General features: G+C 39.2%; 1 protein-coding gene across 8 annotated transcripts in view; it reads right to left on the bottom strand.

The window, feature by feature from the left end:
• The window catches only part of ANO1 (anoctamin 1), a 171,380-nt gene that overhangs the window by 26,806 nt on the left and 128,742 nt on the right, over positions 1–15,832 (bottom strand). For 5 of the 8 annotated variants that reach the window (XR_009760642.1, XM_061610687.1, XM_061610689.1 and 2 more), the window contains 5 exons: positions 14,791–14,873; positions 10,292–10,363; positions 4,311–4,388; positions 2,176–2,250; positions 880–1,081 (listed from right to left, as the gene is read on the bottom strand). Coding sequence is in view for 7 of the 8 variants with exons in the window: in XM_061610687.1 (XP_061466671.1) it covers positions 880–1,081; positions 2,176–2,250; positions 4,311–4,388; positions 10,292–10,363; positions 14,791–14,873 (510 nt within the window). In the remaining variant the exon portion in view is untranslated. The remainder of the gene's footprint in view (positions 1–879; positions 1,082–2,175; positions 2,251–4,310; positions 4,389–10,291; positions 10,364–14,790; positions 14,874–15,832) is intronic. The other 3 variants (XM_061610690.1, XM_061610691.1, XM_061610688.1) reach the window with 2 other exon arrangements.

Raw genomic sequence — 15,832 nt, 5'->3', positions numbered from 1 at the left:
GTTTAGATTACATGGGATGATCTTTGCTTGTGTTGGACATGGTCAACTAAGGATGAACAGATCAGTCTTTTGCATGTGTTCATTCATAAAGACTGTTCTAATCTGTTTCCACATTAATCTGTGATTTAATATTTTTATTAAAACATAATAAGACAATATCTTAATGTCTTTCTAATTAGTTTATCCTAAAATATGTCTTTTTAATACATTGTGATATATTTTCCTGAGCCTCAAACTGCAGAGCAAAATTTAGAGAAATTGAAGGATAATGTATTAATCTGCACATTAGTCTGGAAAGTACAGATGTGCCTCATAATTCAAAGAAACCACAGTCCTCAAGCATCCCTACTGACAATCCTGTCTGCATGGTGATGGTGGTACTGGAAAACCTCTAGCTTCCAGCAACCCCCTACATGGCTAGCTATGGATGACATGCATCTGAAACTGGCCAGATCACAAGAAAAGTATTTCAGAGAAAATTATTTCTGTGTTTGATGATACCCTAAGAAGTTCATGCTCAGCAATAACTGGACACCTCAAATTTTCAGTTCTTGATCTATTGTTCCCATGAATAAAGCAATGACTGGGAATTAAGATGGATTACATTACTCAGATTCTGAAAATGGTTTGGTTCTCTGTAGTAAGTGAAGAGGCTCTTGATAAATCTAAGTCAATTTTCCCATTTAAAATTAAACCAATGTTAGTTGTTGAAAGATACCATGTAATAATACAAAGTGATCTTTTTAATATTATTGGCTAGATATGGTTCATTCCTATGTAGTTTGGCTGTGTGGACAAAGTTGAATAATTATGCTCTTCGAACAGGTCATTTAATGAAACTGTAGCTTTATGTCAAGTAATGTCAAGATTTGTACCTACCAATCTGGGTCAGCCATCTGGCTATGCAACCATATACTTCATCCAAGATTATTATCACCACCAGATTAATAATCACTGCAGTCGCGGTGACAGTTACTCTAACATTAGACCGGCCACCGGGAGAGGAGCTGATGGCTAAAGCTGCTGCAGTGGAGATTCGGTATATTATGACCCCAAAAACAATAGCAAATGTCAGCCCAATCTGCAAAGAAGAAAGTTATATGTTATAAAATGATCCAGCAGTCAATAATTTTAAAAGGATGGCCAGATCTAGATTGTAAGGAAGTGCCGAACAGCAAAATGTACTAGTATAATGGTTCTGTCCCCATCTAAGGCCTAATCTCTATGTCGTATCTGCCCTCTGTGTGTGGGCTGTCTATGCAGCAGCAATTTCTTTTGGGTTGCCACTACTGAAAATATTACAGTGGCCACATACAGCTTTCATGCAGAGGCACCCAGTTCACACAGATGGGCCTATATGTAAGCACTGCCTACCAGAGGCAAGCCCAGTGCTTGGCCCGTGCATTGCCAAAACCCCAGCTGGTGTGAGCCAGTCCATAGTTTTAAAAAATGGCTGCTTCTAACTATCTAGGCCTTTTTTGAATGCTATTGTATCACTGTTTTCAAATGGTGATGTAATTAAATCTACATTGAAATGAAAGTCAGTGTAGCTACAAAGGAATTTTGGAATGCCAAGGAAATAATTAAATCATGGCTGAGAAGTGCACCCACAGTTAGTTGCATGATCAGTTATGCTGGAATGAAAAGAACTGCAAGCATATTCTGCTCCACTGAATGCGGCCAATAGCTAGCTTGCGAAATGTCATAGATGGGATGGAGGTATTGGGTTTTTTGTGGGGAGTTTGCTTCAACCCTTTCCAAATGTTTCTTTGGCAAAACAAAGGCAGAGGTTCATTTAGCATGTGGTTGGCCACTGGGAGAATAGAAAGCTGTACTAGACAGGCCTTTGATCTGATATAGCAAGGCTCTTCTTATGTTCTTAGTGAGAAAAGACACCTGGACGGGCTGTAGTCTTTAAGCAAGTAGAGAAAGAAGCCATAAAAAGAATAAGGGGATGTTATACTAGTCACTAGCATCACTATAAAATGATACTGCATTAATTGAAAAAAGAAAATAACACATGTCCTAGTTCCTGGACCAATTAATGTACTGTATACCAAAAATGGACCTGGGAGAAGTTAGATGTTTGGTCCTGCTCTAACACAGAAGCATTGCTTTTCCTTTGAGAAATCTTGCATTCCACTTAATTTTAAATATGTACCACACAATACTTACCATGAAAATAATGCTCACAAAATTTGTGAAGTATGCTGGAAAACGATCTTTCCATGTCAGTTTTTCTTTTTCAGTCTAAGGCATGAAAGAAAACAAAATGACCCTGCAATTTAATATAGTCATAAATAGCAGCAAAAACATTGTGCTTGTCATCCAAACTTCGATGTGTAGAAAAACAATCAAACATAACTTGATAGTAGTGCAAATACACAGGAGTGGAAATAAGCATTTGTAAGAGACAGACATCAGAACAGTGTGGGGTCAGTTCAGCAAATCACAACATTGAGCTAGTTTTTTTATTTAAGAAAAACCCATACATTTTGAGGGACTATCAAAACATATTCTATCTGGTTTTCATATTGTAAACTTGTTGATCTTGGTCACTATTAAAATTGATTTTTCAAAACATTTCTATGTATTTATAATAATGCAGAAAGGTTAAGGTACTTTCTGAAAGCTCCATCGCTCACAGAAAACCATCACTCATAGGAAAAGATGAATGTGATACACTACATAAGTTGGATATAGGATACAACTGAGTATGCTAATATGGTCATCTTCCTTGTTCCAACACAGGGGAACAGCAGCTGCTTGCCTGGGTGTAGTAACATTTAGGAAACTGGTATTGTGAGTAGCATGTTGAGCAGTATACAGACTATACCACAGACTATTTCAAGGGCAAGCAAGCATGAATTTGAGTAACATGAAGGATGATGTGTTATGTGTGTGTATTTATGTTTGTGTTTGTAAAGAGATAAGAAACCATGGTCAGTAATACGGTCAATGATGTGGAATCTCAGGTAATATTTCGCCATAGCACCTTGATACTAGACTGTACTGGTTACTGTTGCCCATTCTCAATCCGAGATGCTGTTGTTCCTTTAAAAATTCTGTAGCAAAATGACAGAATGGAAGCATTGCATCTCCCACCATGTTTATCCACTGGATCCCTTCCTCCATCCTTTTGTTTAATGTTTTTAAGTATTTATGAATGGCCTTTTCAGTCCCAAAGGCAACATACAATAACTAAAAACAAGAATACAGATTTGAAAACACCAATTAACAAAACAAAATTATGATTAAAAGAAAACCAGAATGTGACATTAGAAACCCATCAAAAGGCAGGTAAAACAAAAATGTTTTTAAAGCTAGCCAAAGATAGGGACAACTTGACCTCCCAAGGGAAGAAGTCCCACAATCAGGATGCTACTATAAAGGTGCTATCCTGGGCCTTTTCACCTGTAGTGAACAGGAGACTAGCTGTCCCCTAAATTTGCAAGAAAGGTCGGTGAAATAAAGCAGTGGTAGAAAAACAGAATGAGAACCACAGTGGCTGCACCCTCTCATGATGCTCCGGGACTTTTAAAGGCTTGGGCAAGAACTTTGGGTTCAAATACACTACGCTCAACATCGAAGGCCCTCCTCCGGGTGCCTACTCAGAGAGAAGCCCGGAAGATTCCTGCATTTTAGTATTTAATATGCATTCAATATGTGTTTAATTATGTCTTAACTTTTGTATAATTAATCTTATTTTAATTGATGATATGTGGTTTTAATTGTATGTTACTGGTTTTGTTTGTTGTAAACTGCCCAGAGAGCTTCAGCTATGGGGCGGTATATAAATTTAATAAATAAATATAAATAAATAAATATAGTATGACCAATATTTTATTGTATCTTGTTTATTTTCATGGTCTGCTGAGAGACCTTAATTTCAAAACATTGTCTTTAAGACTATTTTATTTGTAATGCCTGAAGATAGGGAATGATGTATTAATAATGGAATGTCATGTATAATTACAGAAGGCCACTTTAAGAACAACAAGCATTTAATGTTTCATGCATATCACATGCATGTTGCCTGAGGAAAAACAAACAGCAGGCAACTCCATCAAGCATTTGGCATGTGCAAAAGTGCCACACCAGTCAATATGTAAGGATTAACCATGCAGTGCCATTCCAAACATAGGCAAAAACCAGTCTCAGCAAGTACTGAAGAAAGAGGAAGGGGGAACGGGGAAAAGACGCATATGTGTATATTAGATAATAAACAGTCAAACTGGGAAAAAATCAATTTGTGTTTTCCATAGTTATTCATAGTTCAGAAAGTTTCCACAAATTTGAATGAAATGTACCAATTTCACCCCAGCCATGACTCTCTTAACTCTTTGTCGCCATTTGTTGGCTGCCTCTTCTGGCAATTGCTGGCCCTTCTGATGGCATTTGAAGGAAACAGAAAAGGATCATGCAATATGGTTGTTACAAAGCATTGACTCATATAGGCAAATAAATCATTATCCTCAACAGAATATGGACATACTACAGCTTAAAAACAAATGAAAGCTGTCTGTTACTCATTATGGGCCAATGCTATGCCTTCTGATATGAAGTAAATTGCTATAAGGAAGAAAATGTAAAATAAAACTACAGGAAAATGACCAGTGTTTTCTGGTAAAAATAAGAACAAACAACAACACTAGTGCAAAGGTTAAAAAAAAACACCCTATGCTATTCTAAGGTGTATAGAAGAATCTGATCTTCTTCGTAATGGAGGAAGGTAATCGGCACAATCCCACAATAATCTATAGTGGGATTACTAAAGCAATATAACTAATTTAGTAATGATCTGGAGGTGAGCTGGGTTGAGCAGTGAGGTGGGCAAGTTTGCAGGTAAAATCAAATTATTCATATCAGTGAAACCCAAAGCAGACTGTGAAGAAATCTAGAAGGATCAACCTGGATGATTTGCCCTTTTCCAGTTCCTTTTTGAGATGGGGATGACCTGAACAGTATTTCAAACATAATCATACCACTGATGTGCATTAATAATATTTACAGTTCTTTTCATTCCCTTTTAATTACAAGACTGAATTTGCCTTTTTTTTTTTTTTACCACTGCTGCACATTGAATATAAGTTTTAATTGAGTTATTCCCCATAAACTGTGAATCTGTTTCTTGGTTAATCATACCAGTTGAGCTCCCATCAGTGTACATGTGGTTAAGAGGGGTTTTTCCCGTTATCCCAAGCAGCATCACTGTATATTTACTTACAATGAATCTCATTTGTCATTTTGTTGCCCAGTTTCAAGAAACCCTTTTGGAGCTCTTTGAAGTCCGCTTGGATTTTTCACTATACTCAGCAATTTTGTGTTAGCTACAAATATGACATGTTTATTCCTCCTCTGTGCTCCCTGTTGTTGAACCATACGAAGCTCCGCTCGCCGTGCAGCTGACGAGCGGGGCATGATTGCAGGTGGGGGTGAAGACGCTGCCCCCATCTGTTAATGGGGCAACATCGCGCGTCGCGCCCGTGACGTCAGCGCGACGTGCAGCGTAAGGGGCGGGGACTATAGGACTATTTAAGTCCAGCCGCCCCTTCCACCTTCCTCTTCTGCTGCTCGACGTGGACGACATGGACGACGAGGGACAGAGTGGAACGCAGCGCGGTGAAACGGCAGCGGCTGTTCTGTTAAGGCCGCACGGTCGGCGCCATTTTAGGCGCTTGGTTTCTGCAGCACATGGGCCTCATTAGGGGCCGATTTCAGCTGCTTTGCTTCCCCATGGGGGGGTAGAGCCGGCTCCGGCTTGGGGGTGCTGTAGAAGGAGCGGCTGCGGCTGGAGCGGGCCTCGTGAGCGAGGCCTGCAAGGCTTGACAGGGATGGAACTCACTCACCCCCTGCAGGATATGGGCTGCTTCTGGGGCCAACTTATCCTCATCTACCCAGGGGTTATACGTCCCTGGGTGGGGATGATGTGGGAAGGCCCCCCTACTCACCTGCAGGGTGTGGCTGGGGTAAAGGGTAAGCAGATGGGCTTGCCCTTGCCCCAGCAGGGGCTGGTCGCCCAAGAGCTGTATGGCAAGCTACTTGCTTATAGACAGTTCCCGCACCTAGGTTTCCCTCTGCAGGTCACTTTAAATTGGGTTTTGTTTACTATAATTTAAATAAAGTGGCCCTTGTTCAATCCAAGCTGACGTCTCTGTGTTTTATTTCACCCCTCAACTGCAAACGAAGCTCCGCTCGCCGCGCAGCTGACGAGCGGGGCATGATTGCAGGTGGGGGTGAAGACGCTGCCCCCATCTGTTAATGGGGCAACGTCGTGCGTCACGCCCGTGACGTCAGCGTGACGTGCAGCGTAAGGGGCGGGGACTATAGGACTATTTAAGTCCAGCCGCCCCTTCCACCTTCCTCTTCTGCTGCTCGACGCCCACCCCACCCTCCCTCTTTTATGGTGTGCCTATGGGGTCGCTTCAGGGCCGAGTAGGAATTTTTATCCTGCCCACCCTCGTTGGCGGGCAGGTTTTTTGCCTGCTCCACACTATAGGACTGGGAGGGAATCGGGTTAGGGGGTGTTGTTTTCAATAGGCAGATTTGGCTCATTTGGCTAATTGAAGTATTCACAGGTCATGCCTCACAGGACAATGGATTCAGCACTGGTGCGGGAAGGTGCGGGAAGGGAAATAGGTAAGGACAGCTAGGTGGCCCCCTTAGGCACCTTTGGAGGTGATTGGCGGTTCCAGAGGCCTGTCTCTCAGGGCTTTACGGCTCGAGGGCAGGATATGGGCTGCTTCTGGGGCCAACTTATCCTCATCTACCCAGGGGTTATACGGCCCTGGGTGGGGATGATATGGGAAGGCCCCCCTACTCACCTGCAGGGTGTGGCTGCGGTAAAGGGTAAGCAGATGGGCTTGCCCTTGCCCCAGCAGGGGCTGGTCGCCCGAGAGCTGTATGGCAAGCTACTTGCTTATAGACAGTTCCCGCACCTAGGTTTCCCTCTGCAGGTCACTTTAAATTGGGTTTTGTTTACTATAATTTAAATAAAGTGGCCCTTGTTCAACCCAAGCTGACGTCTCCCCTCAACTGCAAATGGTTACTAATCTATAAGAGGATCTCTTCTCTTATCCCATGACTGCTAAGCTTACCCAAGAGCATTTAGTGAGGGACTTCTCCGGCTCTCACAAATTCAGCAGCAATTCATGATTTTTTAAGCCAGAGCTACACCTTTATAGTGAAGCATTTACATATCACATGGAGGAATATGTGTCAAATGTCTATTCTGGTTTTATAGCACCAGGAATGCTTCAAACATTTGCAAAAGAGTCTGGAGATGCTAGAGAAGGAAAACACCTGAGATAGGCTTCCATGTAAAATCTAGGACTTGAAAATTCAGTAAGCCATTCCATTAGCCAGTTTGGTTATTCTCTGGATTTAAGCTAATAGCGCACTAAAACCAATGGAACAAGACTGCTTTAAACCAATGCCGTCTGCTGAATTGGAATGTGAATTACATGCTTCTCCTAAAGTGACACATATCTGCTATGGTGCACATAGCACTGATGTATCTTTAGTGGTATCTTATGTATCAAAAATGGGCCACACCCATATCCATCCACTGTAACATCTTACTGTCAAAATATTACATGTATAGGCTTGCACCAATGTAGTTAGCTCAGTCATAGCTGAAATGCCATTACATTTAGGCGAATAAATCCTAAAACTGACTTCAACATATTTCATCTTCACCCGTTTCTATGGCAGCTAATAGTCTGATATGCTGCAGGGAAAAATGTTGTGTCTGGTGGTAGTTGTTTTCTGCAGCACAGTTCCAGTGTTGATCAGGCTGCTTCACCAGTATGGCTTCATAGCACATCAACACAATGCTGTACAGCAAGATGAGTGTTTCTCTGCTGATACAGCGACTCAAAGGATTGAGCCTTAAGTATAATAAAACTGTATGGGAAAACCACAGATAAAGGTGCCAATTCTGGTTACAGTCCAAACACATGATAACCCATTCACATTCAACATATGCAAAACTATTGAAAATGGCATCTCATGTAGACATGAACCTGGAAAATGAAGAAAGTGAATGAAAAATGAAGCAAGCCTAAATAATTACTAAAGATAAATGATCAGGAAGGGATAGGTTCAGAGTCAGGGTTTATGGGTTCCTTGGAAATAAATGGACTGGATATTGCCCGGGAGATGAAACTGATTGCAGAACCTCTAGGCAGCTATACAGTGTACTCTGCTCAGGAGCTTTGGGCCATTTTACACATTATACAGAGGTTAACTTGGATTTATCATAGAGTGTGTATGCTCAACACACAGCTGAAGCCTATCACAGCTCCCTTACAAGTGTTCCTGTATTGCAGTGTTCATTTTGCTGAACTTGTATTTTATATTTTCAAATGTAAACCTAAAGCCAGCATGTAGGAAGGGGCTCAGAGAAAAGAGTTGCAGGCACTAACTATGAAGTTCAAACACATCTGAGAAGACAGGGAGCTAATTTTCATGGAAGTGATTGTCCCAAAAAGTTTGGTGAGATCTGGGTTTGGCAAGGTGCTAGAAGTCCATTTTTCAATATGCCTATTTCTTTTGGCTTATCCAAATTGTTTAAATTCAAGAGTGTGTTTTTTGTGTGATCCCAAATCAATGGAAAGCAACATTTTATATATTGAAAAACAAGAAACATGCAAATTGTGCATGGTTTGCTTTGGATCCTATCTTGGGAATGCAGTATTTACGCAAACAGAGGCCACACTGTCTTGCTGTTTTACATACCTCTCATTCTAATTTGCTTCTATGCTGCTTTGCCTGTCCACCTAGATCCTGCCATCTCAGAAGGTAAGTGCTTCCAGCCTAATCTTGCTCTCACTTTAATTTGACTTTTGCTTGAACTTAGCCAGCTATCATATCTACTGGGTTCTGGGTTAATTATTGGTTCAAGGTTCTGGTTTTGGTGTACAAAGCCCTATACAGCTTGGGACCAGAATACCTGAAAAATCGTCTTATCCCTTATATACCCAGTTGATCACTATGCTCTACAGATGAGGGCCTTCTGCAGATGCCATCTTATCAGGAGGTCCATTCCTCACAACATAGGAAGCAGACTTTTAGTGTAGTGGCACCTACACTTTGGAATTCCCTTCCCTTAAATATTAGACAGGTGCCACCTCTGTTATCTTTTCAGCGCCTACTCAAGACCTTCTTCTTTCAACAGGCCTTTTAAGTAGAGACCTTATCCCAGTCTGTGTCTGTGCTGGAATTGATTTTAATATGTTTTTAAAGCTTTTTTTTTTTAAAAAAAAGATCGTTTTTAAAGATCTTTAGTTCTAATATATTTTAAAGTCTGTTTTTATGATGTTTTAGAGTGTTTGTAGTGCTTTTGTTTGCCACCCTAGGCTCCTACTAAATAAATAATAAACATGATTTGTGTTCTAGTTCTGTATTTGCATGACTTTTTTGAGATATCCTTTCTTCTAAGTTCTGCTACTCCATCTTTGGTCCCTCCAGTATGTAGAAAAATGTGAAAACCAAAGGCATGGAATGTAGAAAATGAAGGGGAATCCATTTCTCTTTTATTTAGCCCATGATCTACTGATAGTCAGAGTATGTATTTTGGAAAAATTGTAAAAAAAAACCCTTAGAAAATATAAATTCTTAATAAGCTTTGGGTTTTTTTTACTTCTCTGTTCAGTAGCAGCTACACAGCAATAAGTGCATCCCAAGTATAATGTACATGAGAAATGGACATGCCTTGCTTGAATTCCATTCCCATGGTCAGTCAGTATCTTCCTTAATTTCTTCATTTTTTGACTATGTCTGCAGTCTGAAACACACTTTCTAGGGAGTAAGTTCGAAAGGGCACAATGCTGCAAGAAATAAATTAATTCAATAACTCTAATCCCTATAATTTTCATTCAGAAAAAAATGGCCCAGCTATCAGAACTTTGGGAAACACCCATTTAATTTTATACACATACACTGAAGTTATTTTTACAGACATCCACAATTGTTTTTGGCATTGCATAAATTATTGCTGTCGCAATTCTATGCACACTCTGTGATTTACATACGAGAACATGCACAAAACAATGTTGCACATATTCTAAAAAATATTTGAAACCTAAAACAATTCATCTGGTCACTATTCGCATGATGAACTCACATCTGATGTAACATCTCCTTCCATCTCTACCTTTTCTTTCTTTATACATGAAGTTAAGGAACAGTAATGGAGGTGGAGAGGAGCTGATTGTTAGAATGTATGCAATTATAAATGGGAAATTTACCATGACCGTCCATATGAATAAAACAAACATTGTTAGCTTACCTCTTTATTTCTGTATTCTTTCCTTAGCGATTTTTCTAACACTTTAGCTTCATACTCAGCCCTCGGATGATCCTGCAAATAAGTCATAAAGACAAGTGAGCCATGAAACCCATTGTGTATTAGTTTAGCCATTCAAGAACTAATACAAATCAAGGTTCTGGTCTTATTTAATTTAAAAATTAAATTTTAACATAATGCAATTTAAAAATCATGCCACTAATATCTGTTGTAGCTGCCATTGCTCTCTCCTGGTATTCTATTACAGTGAAAGGCCTTAAGCTATAATTTGCAATGCTGCTGGCACAATTGATGTCCTTGCCTTGGTGGTTAGACTGCTGCCATGTTGGAGAAGGTTGTTCTGCTCTCCCATATGAAACAGCAGTTGCATCCCACTGCTAGGGGTGGGAAGGAGACAGGATTGTGGCCAGTAGCAATGCAAATCAGGTACAGCCCCGCAACAAATTTCTCTAGCAGCAACAGGTTTATATTACAGAATGTGCTGACTTGCAGCCTTGCAATTTGTTTTAAATTGAAATGTTTTATTTCAGGCATTCCACAGGGGCCATTTATAAGACTATTCATATGAGATTATGTTACTATACATGACTCGAGATGTGGGAGAAACAGCAATAACTTGGCCTGAGTTTAAATATTCAATTCATGGATACCTGAGATGCTCTTCTTATAAGTTAACCTGATCGGTCTTGCCAAAAGATTGCATTTCAGATTTTCCAAATACAATGGAAAAATATGTGGAAAGTAATCAGAAATTGAAAGAATAAGACAGCCAAAAGATTCAGAAAGTACCTTTAAAAATGCATTGGATGGAGATGGGAATGAATATGAAAATTTCCCATCACAGGGATTTATAAAGGAAAAAAGAATCATTGCAGTGGAAGTTCTAAAGGAAATCAGATGCTAGGAAAAAAGAATGAGGTGAGATCAAAAGGCATCTTTCACCACTTGACAGATTGAAAAGGTAGAGAAATTACAAAAAAATAAATAAAAAAAATAAATCCAAACCTTGACTGCCTCCTTCAGGAAACCATAAAAACACAAACAAACATAAAAATTAAAGTTACTTCACTGTTGCAAAATTCCACATTGGATACAATTGTTTTTACTCATGTGAATGTAGATTAAGGCATTAGAAGATACATAGCTGTATCTTTGGAGATATGGTTTTCATTTGTATTTATATTAATATTGTACTGATATCATGATAGGAAACACATTATTGCATCAAGACTCAGGATAATAAATGATAAGTAGCCTGGTGATTTACAGCCCTGATGGTGTCATGTAATTAACCCTCAATGTAATAAACAACAGCTACATGAAAAAACAGTTGTATTCCAGCTTGTTCATTTCAGTGGGACTTAAACCAGAGACATTCCCGAGGATTTTGTCTCACACTATTTAGCTACTTCAGTCTTCAGTAGGATTTAAATACATGCTCAAGTGCTTTGCTCGTAAGATTGAATTAGTGGGACTGGAGTGTGTTAAGTGGAAAATAAAATATATTCTTCTAACAGCAGTTATCTCAGGTCACAGGCTATTACTACTGCAGAGAACACTGAACATAACGCTGAAAGATATTTGCCATTAGAAGGATACAGTTAATCCTTTCCACTTTCATGTAAGCTAACAACAAGGTACCAAAAATAAAAGAACAGTTGTCTTATGGTATCCATAAAAACATCCTCCTATTGTTATCCAATAGGTTAGGCCTCAGTCCTAGGTATGTGGTTTATGTTAGCACAGTGGCATGTCTGTGAGCAAAGAACATGTACCACCTTCTACATTAAGTATCGAGGTGGTGTACGTCTTGATAAAGATAATCTGACAGTGTAATTACTGTCATGTTTGGCACAGCAAAGTGTGGTGTGGATCTCCACTGGATGGCAGGAGCTTCTCTCTAAGTCCATCCCAAATTCCTTTATCTTTCCTCCTAAATTAAAAATGGTCCTAAATTAAATATGTAGATTAATTAAAACAATTTAAAATGTGTCTTATTAATTGTGCAGAATTTTAAACATTTTAATGTAAGTACTGCAGATGGCATACATGACCTTAAAATAGGTATTCCCTGTTCTCTCTCACAAAGGAGGGAATGCCTCTTCTTAGATGAAGCCTACTATGACATACATATGCTTAATCTAAAAACAAAGTGTGCTTTTGCTTCAGAACTGTTGCTTTTATTCATTGCAAATATATGCAATTCAATTGGTTTGATCAACTAAAAGTTATAAAAATAATCACCTCAGATTTCTTTAACTGAGTAACGGATAAAATATAGGGGATATGAACTCTAAGGTTGCAGAGGGAGAACACATTGTGTAAAATTAAGTTAAAAAAAGAAAACTGAAGGGATAAAAGAATCACAAAATGGGTACAAATGTTGCAGAGAAGGGAGTAGCCTCAGGGGAAATGGTTAAGCAGCCTTTCCCTAATCACAATTCTTCCACTCCTGACTGCAGGCTCCAATGATTTGTTTTGTTTTTAGTCTTCTCTACAATATGAAGTATTATTCCAACACTGAATGTGAGCAAAACCCACCAACTGAAGTTTCCAGAAATAAACTTGGAGGAAGTCGTGGCAAGTCAGAAAAGGGGAAAGCCCTTAGTTTCATGAGCTTTTCCAAATTGTAAGACACAGTGATTGAGACATTCAAACAGAAACCACAGAAGTCCTCTTTAGGCATTCAGCCTGAACATGCAATAGCAAAAACTGTGTAGGACAGCCTTTCTTCAACCTGGTGGCCTCCAGATATTGTTAGACTACAATTCATCCCTGACCATTGGCCATGCTGTCTGAGGATCATGGGAGTTGCAGTCCAAACAAAATCTGGAAGTCACCCTAATGGGGAAACCTGGTGTAGGGGCTGGGGATACATGTGCTGTCCCTAAACCCAACATCCCTGTGGGCACCTACTTCACTGTCAAACTTCCCATATTGATAAGGCAGGGTTCCTTATAGTAGAGAGGCTTTTAAGTGCAGTCAGCTGAATGTGCTTAGAAGCTCCCTTCAGACTGTCATGCTAAATGAGAAATGTGAGTAGTGAAGGGGCAAGGATGGTGCATGCAGGGATGTTGGTGGTAGGGCTGGTGTGCATACCCCAGGCTCCCTACAAACATTTTGCTTTTGTTCAGGCTATTGAATGCCTCATAATTTTATCCAACTCTGTCTTGAAGCTAGTTTAGTGTTTTAGTTGTTACAAGGATATTCCAAAACGTTTTGGTTGATTAACTTAATCCACTGTGACTGTTAACACAGTTTGTATGTCAGCATACAATCATAGGTAACATTTTACCATGAACATGCTTTTCTTAGCTGCTTATGTCCTTCCTGCTTGTGTGCGAGAAAGGCTCATGAACCTAAAGTGGCTTAGCTTCAAATGTGAACCAGGGACCACAGTTTGTTTTGTTCCAACAAACCCTTGATCAGTGAGCCAGGAACAAACCTTGGTAACAGATTTATTTTATTTATTATTATTTATTTATTAATTAAATTTATGTCCCACCTTTGCTCCCAGTAAGAGCCCAGAGCAGCAAATAGTGGTTTGTTGGCAGTAAAATAAATCACAATCCCTGGTTCAAATGTAATGCTAAGAGAGGGATTATGGTTTGGGAGAAGGAAAGTGACAGATCATATGGTTTATTGTGACATGCCAACAAGGCCCGTAACTCACTTAAGGCAATTCTAATTTGCAAACCTCGTAAGTTATTTTATAAATAAAAAGCTCTCAACTAAAATTGAAAGGTTACTTGATCTCTTTCTTATTTAACTTTTAAAGCAGCATTTTAAGCAATATGTACAGGTTTGTTTGTTTTTAAAAATGAAGTTGTAAGGAATAAATTGTACAAATATGGATTGATTCACAAACTGTTTCCTGGGAAATTTATATTTCAGAAAACTGAAAAAACTAAACATTAAAAACAAAACAAAACTTTAGATTACATCCTTCCAAAACCCTTTCCTTTGTTTCTAGTTCTTAAATATGTCAGTGCTCTCCAATATTCTGCACATAATTTGGTGGCTTGCATTAGTCTGTCTTTTAATCACTGTTCAATATGCTGGATATATGCTATAGTTAAGATATTTTGAACTCTCACAGGAAATACAATTTGAATACTTGCTACCTTACATTTATGGGAGTATTCAGCTCAAAACTGAAGAAATTACACAGGTCTTTCTTACCCTCCCCCTCCAATCCCTTTTCATGGGTGTGTTCTCTTAATATGTTTCCTACATCAAGGGAGTAATTTGTGAGCTATATATGTTTTAATGCCCATACTACTAGGCGTGGCCTTCATTTTGTAGCTCTAATGTTATGCTTCCATGGTAACAAGACATGCTACCATACTAACATACTCTTCCCAAACGCAGGAATAATATATGTGTAAGACTTTCCTTTCCAATGGGTCAACAACTAGAAATGAAAGATTATTTGGCTGACAATACAACCAATGAAACAGCATATAACAAAAATGACTTACTTCCTCTTCTTCAAACCCGGTCAGATCCCATCTGTAGTTCAGACGCATCTGTTTTCTCTTCCAGTGTTCCATGAATGTAGCAGCTGGGTGGTAAAAAAAGAAAATACTTAGAAGAACAGGCTAATTCTATCACTTCACTTGTCATTTGTTGTGGTTTTCATTAACAAAACCAGAGATGGTTACATATGGTTATACACCACATCACTTTTTATCCTCTCCAAAGATAAATCCAAATAATGCTTAAATAGCCCAAAGAGGAACAGATCCTCCTGCTGCCTACAATGCTGTCCACTCAGTCTAAAGCAATGTGAAATAATCATAACTGATTTGATAATGGCTGATTACTACGAAGTCCTAACATGAGAGAGAACACTTAATTAATGTAATTTTGTATTTATTTTATTTACAAATACTGCACAAATAAAATACATTTTGCATTTACTTTATTTACAAATATGTAAGCAGAGCATAAATGGAGGCCAAGAGGTACTCTTTCACGGCAGCAGATCCACTACAACATATCAGATCCCCAGACAAAGGCCATGAGCTTCAAAGATGCCTTCAGCCAATTCACTACTCTTTCCTCTGTCTCTTCCACAGAATTTTCCCCTTTCCCATGGCTGGGTATTTTGTGTGTCACCTTTCTCACGCTCTGATGGGTATCTCATTTAAACACAGAGGTTCCCAAGTATTTCTGAACTATTATCATCCATGGAGGTTCAAACAGTTGGAGCAGCTACTCCCACCCTTCACAAATGTAAGGTGTTCTTATTGGCTTGCAAAGGGGGTTGTGGGGAGAAAACAAAAACAGGGAAAAAAAGGAGGCAAGGCAATCTATTGTCTGGGTTTAACAATTATTCCTTGAAGGTACTGATGAAACCCTTCTATTTTTTGAGTATTTCCAAGGAGAAATCACAAAACTCAGGTGGCTTTTGTGGTTAACAGGGGGATGTTCACCCATCCTTAGTAACTTGCGCAAAAAATAATTGTCAGCCAGGAGCTGCTGTAATATGTTTAGGCCTGTTGGAACCTCTGCAACAAT

Source organism: Rhineura floridana, chromosome 2 (assembly GCF_030035675.1).
Source record: "Rhineura floridana isolate rRhiFlo1 chromosome 2, rRhiFlo1.hap2, whole genome shotgun sequence".
Taxonomy (NCBI): Eukaryota; Metazoa; Chordata; class Lepidosauria; order Squamata; family Rhineuridae; genus Rhineura; species Rhineura floridana.
Note: the sequence above shows the minus strand (reverse complement) of the source record. Positions and strands in the feature narration are given on the sequence as shown.